At 40.4% G+C, this 9,143-nt stretch overlaps 1 protein-coding gene across 1 annotated transcript; it reads left to right on the top strand.

Annotated features, from left to right (window-relative positions):
• Window positions 1–1,971: 1,971 nt before the first annotated feature.
• LOC131321236 (11S globulin seed storage protein Ana o 2.0101-like) lies at window positions 1,972–8,889 on the top strand. Its single transcript, XM_058352242.1, has 4 exons — window positions 1,972–6,769; window positions 6,938–7,203; window positions 7,328–7,795; window positions 8,172–8,889. Exons 1-4 carry the CDS (start codon window positions 6,421–6,423, stop codon window positions 8,559–8,561), a joined length of 1,473 nt encoding a protein of 490 aa, XP_058208225.1. The 5' UTR covers window positions 1,972–6,420; the 3' UTR covers window positions 8,562–8,889.
• Window positions 8,890–9,143: the final 254 nt, after the last annotated feature.

Genomic DNA, 9,143 nt, shown 5'->3' on the forward strand with positions numbered 1-9,143 from the left:
CGATGAGACGATTTCAATGTTCGGTGTTTTTGAGTTATTGAGTTTTGATTATTGATAAAAGTTGTTAAGTTTGGTTATGGAATGAGTGGAATTTGGTTACTTGCTAAAAGACTTGTAACTTTGCTTATTACAATGTGGAGTGTTTTTTGAGCATTGTTGTTAAATTTTTTTATCTACGCCCATTTGTTTACTCAATAGAGATGGTCTAAGTTTGATATCTTTCGCCAATTGTTTTTTTTTTCTGTGAACAAGATCAACCCAGTTATCAACACTCGCAAGATTCTAGAATACATCCATTTCTCACTAACACTTTATCAACACTCGCAAGATTCTAGAATACATCCATTTCTCACTAACGCTTCTATGGATTGTGAGAAATGGTGAGAGACAAGAAAGGGCCGGTTTCGATTTTTCTCTCTATTTTTCACTAAAATACTCGATTCAAAAGAGTGATTTGGCAAGAAATTCTAATCCTTTCTTTCATTTTGTTATAAAATTCCTCGATCCAAAGAGACTGAATCATCTGATCTTAACATTATTATGTGAAAACATTATTACTGTTAGATGATTCTTTAGAAGAATATATACATAGGTAAACATTGTAAATAAACGAGATTATTCAGTATTTTAGGAGCATTGCTCAAAGTGTGTGAGCTACATCTTCAAGTGCATTACTCCAGTCCAGATAAAAGAAAAAGTGTATTACTCCAGGTATCATACGCTTTTAAAGTGTGAGCCTCCTTTTTAAATTTTATGTATAGGTTCCAAATCCACACATTGTTTTTTTTTTAGTTAAATGGGAATGCTTAGATTGAAAAACAAAGTTACGAGTACATAATCCAGGGGGTAAGAAACACCCCTTTTGTCTTTCAGAAATCAAAACTTTAATACAATTAGTAAGGGTTCCAAAAAATTAGAAAGAGTTCCAAAGAGTAGTGGTGGGTCCTTTTGAAAAGTAAAAGGGTTCCGTCTCTTTCCTCCAAAATTGGTACGAAATTGTTTGCTTTAAAAAAAGTGAGGTTGAGAGATCAGAACATATTTTTGAAAATTTGGAGCAATCCGTGAGTAATTGAAGTAAGTTTTTTTTTTTTCTCTTCTAATGAAAGAGTCAAGGGGACCCATTCAAGTTTCCACTCGTCTTTGAGATCTCGCATTGTTTTTACTTTTTAACTCAAAATTTTAACTCCAAAATTGTCAACCTAACACAGTTACTCCGCTGAATCTTATGAATGAATCAGAGTAACAAAATTCATAATTAATACAGTGGTAATATACTCTATATACTTGCGTGATTGAGAATCGTCATAGTAGTTTCTTCTGATAGACCGTTTCTCAACGGAGGTACACGGTCCGGCTCAACAACGTACCGGTTGTTGAGCTTGAACAGCAACAGAAACCCGAATCCACATGGCTGCCGCTGTGAATCGGTGCATGGACGGCGATTGTGTTGTCGTTGAGGGGGAGTGAAGAAATTATACGAGTAGTTCGGGGCGACTGGGACCCATTACAAGTTATGGCGTTTAAAAAGCGCGAGCTCACTCAGAACGACGTCGCTTGAGTTTCATTGAAACCTCGCGTTCTGAACCTCGGAGTTTCAATAATACGACGTCGCCCAGGTTTCATTAGAACTTCGCAGGTTGAACATTAGAAGTTTCTTTAAAACGACTCCAACACGTAATTGGTAAATTTTGATCTCATTCTGCTATATTTTTGCGATCTGAACTTTCCAACTTGTAGATCTTGTCAAGAAGATAAATCTTAGAGAAGATCATATTAATCTAATACTGATTACTTCATAATCGGAGATGATTTGTGTGAATTTATATTTAAGAAATTACATTTGGCTACATTGAATCAAACCCAAACCCAATTTCATGTTAAGCAACGCGTAATCGGTAAATTGTGATCTGATTGTGGTGTTTTTTCGTGATCTAAACTGTTCAACCTGTAGATCTTGTCAAGAAGATAAATCATGGTGAAGATCATTTTAATCGAATACTGATTACTTCATAATCGGAGATGATTCGTGTCGATTTATTTTTAAGAAATTAGATTTGGCTACACTGGATCAAACCCAATATTTTTCTCTCGCGCTACATAACGATCGTATTCCTCTTCCTCCTCCACTCCCCGCTGCCGCTACCGCAACCTCCAAGCCGCCCACAACTCGTCCCCGCACTTGCCCACGCGCCGCCGTTTCAATCCCAAGTGGGGATCGGTCCATCCACAATTTAAGAGATTTTCAATCGTGTTGCACCCGTCATCGGCAATGGTGAGAAAGTAAAGGTGTTGATGGCACTGGTCTCACTGCCATTGCCATTGTAACAGGTCTCTTTCTTATCTTCCTTCGTTAGTCGCTAACTCCATTATTAGTTTGACAACGATTATGTTTATATGGGATTTCATGGTCACTTGAATTATCTTTATCCGTTGATGGTGTTTTTACACCTATTAATCTGCTACAATAACAAATTCGAAGTGTAGCGAGCACTGGTTTTTGCTAGAGATTTCAGGATCTTAGAATGGAAATGATTGCTTTCATATTCGACAATGCATGAGAGAAAAGGGAGAGTCAAGCCTCTAGGTAGTGCAGTGTATAAACCATTCAATATGGAATTATGCCTTCACTTTGACTTACCAAAAAAGGAGGTGAATATCCTGGGCTGTGTCCCAATGTTTTCCTGAAAGTATATGTCTTCACTCGCCTGCTCGGACTTTAGTAAATTAGTGAAAAGTATGTACTCACAAGTACAATGGTATCGCGAGACACCCTACATAATGTAGTAAGTTTAACTTCATTGAACCAATTTGCTTATACACTTCACCGACGATCTTTATGAGCAGCAGGAGCCAACAGACAACAAATCTCTCTAACTTCAGGAAATAACATACACAATCGAGAAGGTGGCCTATTGCAGATAGAAGTTGGATTATTTGTGTTTTCCCTATTCAATCTTTTTTTCATGTTGTGCACTGCACGGAAGGACTAATGATGATGAGTGAACTATGTTGGGGAGTGAACTATGTTGGATGAGTTCAAGTGGTATTGGCACCGAAACTGCGTGTTTTTCTTGGGTTTTGTGGTGTCCATGTAACACTGTCATCTGTGAATACTAGGTTTGTAATCTAATCATTCTCTTATTATATATTTGATGATCTGTTTCCCAGCTAACACCATGCCTGTTATGGGTTCGACGAAATGACTCACTGTATCTTTGAGATTTTATGGCTTTGTACGGTGATAAAATTGTCAATGAGAACTGCTTGAGGACTAGAAGAATTAGCAGGCTTGAACAAAACTTCTAAAAAAAAACATTCATTGAAAGTGAAAAAAGAAGGGGAGTGATTTTTGCACTCCCCAAATTGTTAACCGCACTCCCCTTGGGAGAAAATCAATATAGGGTTGATTTTCACACTCCCCAAACTGTTACTTTTGGGTGCAAAAATCAATATGAGTTGATTTGGGAGTGCGGTTAACAATTTCGGGATTGCGAAAATCACTCCCCAAAAAGAAAAGGAAAATAATAGCCAATAAATACAAAGCATTAGCCATGCGTTTGGACAACTCAAGTTGTAGCATCTAAACGGCCTATTGTTCATCACTTGTTAAAGTCACAACCCATTTTCTGCTAGGAATTCAAGAACTTGGAAATTGGAACTTCCTCTCCAAATTGTAACATAGTTGGGCATTTACCAAGTAGCTGATGCTATACTTCCGAAAGGGGTCACGATGCTTAACTAAAAACCCTTGTTGATTAGAGTTGTTGTTTGGCTAATTTATTGGGGGAAGGATAGAATAGAGCCTCTGTTGTCTAACCAGTTTCATTTGACAAAATAAAAATAAACATGCACGGGTGATACATACTACGGAAAATTATTGGGTGTTACTGGCGTGGTGTCCTAACATCCTCTATCACCAAACATTCATGTGGAGTCCACAACTGAGTGTATGGGCCCACCCACGTGAATGTGTAATGGTGAAGGTTATTGGGGCTCCACATGGCATGCCTCAGACACCTAAAAAATCACTCAATATTATGTGTTTATGTATGCGGTCAATCAATGATCATCAAGCGTGTATTGAACTAGCTACAACCTCACCTAAGAAAGTTTTGAAGGGTTGCCATTTGGTCTTCAGGTCATGGGGTAATCCTTTAAATTTTAAGAAAGAAAATAAACGTTGCTAACCAAATTACCTGAGGGAAATTAGCTCTCATTGCCAATTGAATGTTGTTATCCCCTTTCTGCTTACATGATTGTAATTGTGTGCTTTCAAAACCCTCATAACCCTATCATATATAGCTGGACATCCTTGTATATCTGGTGGAAATTGAAGCATTTAAGTTGGACAATAGTTCTAATCTTCTTTTCAAAATCCTTGGCAATGAGAGCTAAATCCTTTGGGGGAAAAAAGCATGGTTCTCTCTAGATAAAATGGGTGCATACTTATGTCTTAAAAAGGCCAAGTGTTTGGAAAGCCAAGATTCCTAATTAGGCTTCTTGGACTATAAGAAAACTTCTTAAACTTAGAGATGTTGCTCAACCTTGGATTAAGTACATTATAGTGGATGGTTTATCCACATTTGTTGGGTTGATAATTGCCATACTTTGGGTCCTCTTTACCAGAGATTTGGGGATTCCAGGGAATTTAATGTAGGCAGGTCCTTGTCTGCCAAGGTGGTATCGATCATCCACAATGGAGAATGGAACCAAGAAGTTACCGGGGAAAATTGTGGCAAATACTGATCCGTTTCTGATTCCTTATGTCTCTGATTTTGTGAGGCGGATTCTTTGCAGTTCTGGGGTATATAGAGCTAAGTGATGTCAGCATGGTAGGCCTTGAGAGAGGTTTTCCCTTTAGCTCATGGGCTAATGTGTTTGGTTTACTCATCACATTCCGCCATGGGCTTTTATAGAATGGCTTGCTTTTTTGAGGAGACTATCCACCAAGGACAAACTTCATAGTTGGGGTTTGGCTGTAGATAGAAGATGTTTGCTCTGCCAAGTTGGAGGTGAAACTAATGACCACTTGTTCTTTGCCTGTTAGTATTCTGGGGCAGTATGGAATTTGCTTATGCAAAAGAACAATGGTGATCGTCCTTGTACTGGGATGGATGGAGAGATGGATTGGGTTGTTGCTCATAGGTCCAATGATTCATGCTCTAGCAGGTGTATAGGCTGTCTATGGCTGCTTCCATCTAATGGATCCGGAGGGAGAGAAATAAGAGGCAATTTCATGGTCTAGTGTCTCTGCTTCTGCATTGGGGGTTCTGATTATAGAGGAAGTAGCTTGCTTAAGCTCATGGAGGAGATTGAAGTCTTGTGATGCTAATAGGTTTTTGGCTAGGTCATGGTGTCTTAGCTCGAGAATCTTCAGTCCTTCGTAATTTGCTAAACTGCTGCTCTGTCGTTGTTTTGCTTTCGTAGGTAGCTAGGAGTGAGATAGCTTTGGTCTGATGTTCTGTAAGTTGGGATTTCCCGGTGATTTTGGTTTGTTTGCTTTATAAAATGGTTAATTCACCAAAAAAAAATGGTTGGCAACATTATGTTTCTTACCTAAAAATATTATCCCTCATATCATTCTCGTCAAACACCTCATATTTGCGGCAACAATTGGTCTAAATAACAAAAAGCATCGACTGAACTACTGAATTAAATTGTGAATCTTTCATTCTCATGTCAGTTGAATTACTCTCAAGTCTCAAGCGATTACCCCAATTTGTGGTCCAAGTGTCTTATTTTTAGTTCCCCTCCAGTTTCCCATATTTTTTAGTTCCTCTAATATTAAGTAATTCCATTTTCATTTAGAACTTAGTTGGACGATCGTATTTTATTTGGATAAGTTTATGTGTATAGAGAATCTAAGTGAATCATAGGTGAAATAAAACTTGGTGGTGGAATAAAAGCTGGTATAAACTATAAAGAAAGAGGAATACTACAGAAATCCTAAAAAACAGAAAGAAAGTAAAGGGAAATCACTTGTAAGTTCCAAGTTAGGTGATTTATGCTCTCCTGGATTCCTCCAGGTAGTGTAGATATACATAGGTGTTATATTTTTGTCACATCTTCATCAATCTTGATGTGATCCAGCTTCATCAGTATCTTGTCGACAGCCTTGATGAACTTGGGTCTATCACTGATGATGCACCTGAGCCACACTGGAATACCCACTCAAAACCCTCAGAAACAAACAAACAAATATAAAAAAAAAAAAGGTCTTTTAACTTCTTCTCAGGAAAACGAAGCCACCTGCTCTTACCAATCCTCTTAGGTGTAAGCCACTAGGGTTGAATAGCCATGCAAAGAGAAAGCTGGCAAAAAATGTGGCAACCCCCAACCCTCCCTCTTTTCCTATAAAAAACCCACGTTCTCCACTCCCCACTTCACGTCAAAAACCCATAAAAGCAACTGTTTGCAACAATGGCTAAGGCTTCCCTGCTCTGTGTTTCCCTTTGTTGTATTGTTCTGTTTTCTTGCTCTGTTGCTTTCGGGCAGCAAGAAGCCCTTGCTTACGGGCAGCAAGGAGGCCGCTGGGGGGAGCAAGGGCAGCGCGGACAGAGGCGGCAAGGTGATTGCCAGCTCAACAACCTGAATGCCCAAGAACCACAGCACCGTGTCCAAGCCGAAGCTGGGGTGACCGAGTTCTGGGACTGGAATGATGATCAGTTCCAGTGCGCCGGTGTCGCTGCTTGCCGGAGTATCATACAGCCCAGAGGCCTTTTCTTGCCTGCTTACACCAACGCCCCAAGCCTCGTCTACATTCTCCGAGGTAAGCTGCATCATAGTATCTTTTTTTCAGTTTTTCTACGTTGCACGTTCTTGAGACTTTTTTTGAAAATGTATTTTCGGGTTCTGTTCTGGGTTTCTTGAGTGTTATTTTGCATGGTGGGACAGTGGGTAATAAAGTGTTGTGTTTGGTATGGTTATGTATATGCAGGTAGGGGAATTCAAGGGGTGATGATGTCTGGTTGTCCCGAGACCTACCAATCATCCGAACAATCTGAAGGAGGAGGACGACGAGAAGGAGGAGGCCAGAGGTTCCGCGACCAGCATCAAAAGATCCGCCGCTTCCGAGAAGGTGATGTTATTGCATTGCCTGCCGGAGTGGCACACTGGTGCTATAATGACGGTGATAGTGAACTTGTCGTTGTTATCATGGAAGACCTTGGCAACCACCAAAACCAGCTTGACAACAACCCCAGGGTATGATTCTTAGAGATAGAGAACATCATATAAAACAACAGACTTGGTTGGTTTTATTCCTTCTAATTGAAATAACCATGAAGAGCAATTAGCATTTTGCTGAATTTTGTGCTTCACATTGCAGAAATTCTTCCTTGCTGGAAACCCACAACAACAAGGACAACAACAGCAACAAAGAGAATCATACCGCCATCGCCAAGGACAGGAACAGAACTTCGGAAATGTTTTCAGCGGTTTTGACACTGAGGTCTTGGCAGAAGCGTTTGGCGTGGACAGGGAGACCGCGAGGAAGCTTCAGGGGCAAGACGACAACAGAGGCCATATCATCAAAGTGAAGGGTGATCTTCAAGTACTGAGGCCATCAATGAGTCTCGAGGAGCAGGAAGAACGAGAAAGAGGGAGGGAGTACGGCCGCCGTGCCAATGGCTTGGAAGAGACCATTTGCAGCGCAAGACTTGTCGAGAATATCAATGATCCATCACGCGCTGATATCTTCAACCCAAGAGCCGGGCGCCTCACCACCGTCAACAGCTTCAATCTCCCCATCCTCAACTTCATCCGTCTCAGTGCAGAGAAGGGAGTTCTCTACAGGGTACGACAACTTCTTGGAAAGTGAAAATTCCTCACATCCACACTTTGCACCTTCACGTGAGAACTAATTAATCAGTGCCTGACATATTTGGCTATTTCAAGCTGCATGTTGGGCTTGAATAACGTATCTCGGATACATGGCTTGAAAATAGAAAACAAACAGAAATTTCAATTTAAATCCCATCTTGACTAACGTGGTACCTACAAGTTTGCAACGACAGGTTATTTTAAGATGGGGCAAAAGCAATTTTGTGGTCACTTTTTTGAGTGTTCTTTACTACAGAAGTAGTGATGCCATTTTGCGTGGTACCTGTTTTTTGTATACTTAGCAGCATTCACTATTTTTTTTCTTTGAAAATTTTATGGAAACTGTACAGAATGCTCTGATGCCACCACACTTTAAGATGAATGCCCACTGCGTACTCTATGCGACAAGGGGAGAAGCCCAGATGCAGATCGTAGACCAGAGGGGACAAGCAGTGTTCAACGACAGGATCCGCGAGGGACAGCTAGTGGTGGTGCCACAGAACTTCGTCGTGTCGAAACAAGCTGGAGACGAAGGGTTCGAGTGGGTGGCAATGAAGACCCACGAGAATGCCAAGTACACCGCTCTCGCCGGTCGCACCTCCGCCTTGCGTGCCATGCCCGTGGATGTTCTGGCCAACGCGTATCAGATATCCAGGGACGAGGCCATGAGGTTGAAGATGAGCCGGGAGGAGACGATGTTGATGGAGCCACGTAGGTCTATGAGGAGGGATGTCGCTTAAGCACTATGTTGGGGGGTTTAAAAAAAAAAAAAAACCTTCTTTTTTTCCTTTCCAAAAAAAGAAGTTTTGTTTTTGCTACGTACTACGTTTGCATGGTTTAAAAAATAAAAAGGGTTTTTAGATGGCCATGTACTTATTTGTTAAGGTGGCCATGTATTTTCTTATGGTAAGAGAGTAATAGAAAGCTTATCGATGGCTTTTGTAATACTCCTATTTGCTTATGTTTTTTCTAACTATATATGTAGGGAAATGCTACATGCATGTATGAATAATAAACGAGTACTATGTGCTTTTGGGAATGCGGAATGCTTGTTTCGTTTGTATAATCTCGTGGTATTATTCTTGGGGAAATGCTACGGTGTCCACCCGTCGTTTGGGGATACCGTAACTTTTGGCATAGATTTCTGGGGATTTTGAGGGTTATGCCTCTGTAAGGTTTTGATTATGCACATCATTGGTTTTTGTTATGCTTTTAATGGTCGGTTATGCCAAAAGTTACGGTGTCTTTAAAATGATCGGGAACATCGTAGCATCATCCTCTTATTCTTGTCTCCCTGCAGAATAGCTGAATTCAGTCATTTA

The sequence above is a fragment of the Rhododendron vialii genome, chromosome 1a, assembly GCF_030253575.1.
Source record: "Rhododendron vialii isolate Sample 1 chromosome 1a, ASM3025357v1".
NCBI classification, from domain to species: domain Eukaryota; kingdom Viridiplantae; phylum Streptophyta; class Magnoliopsida; order Ericales; family Ericaceae; genus Rhododendron; species Rhododendron vialii.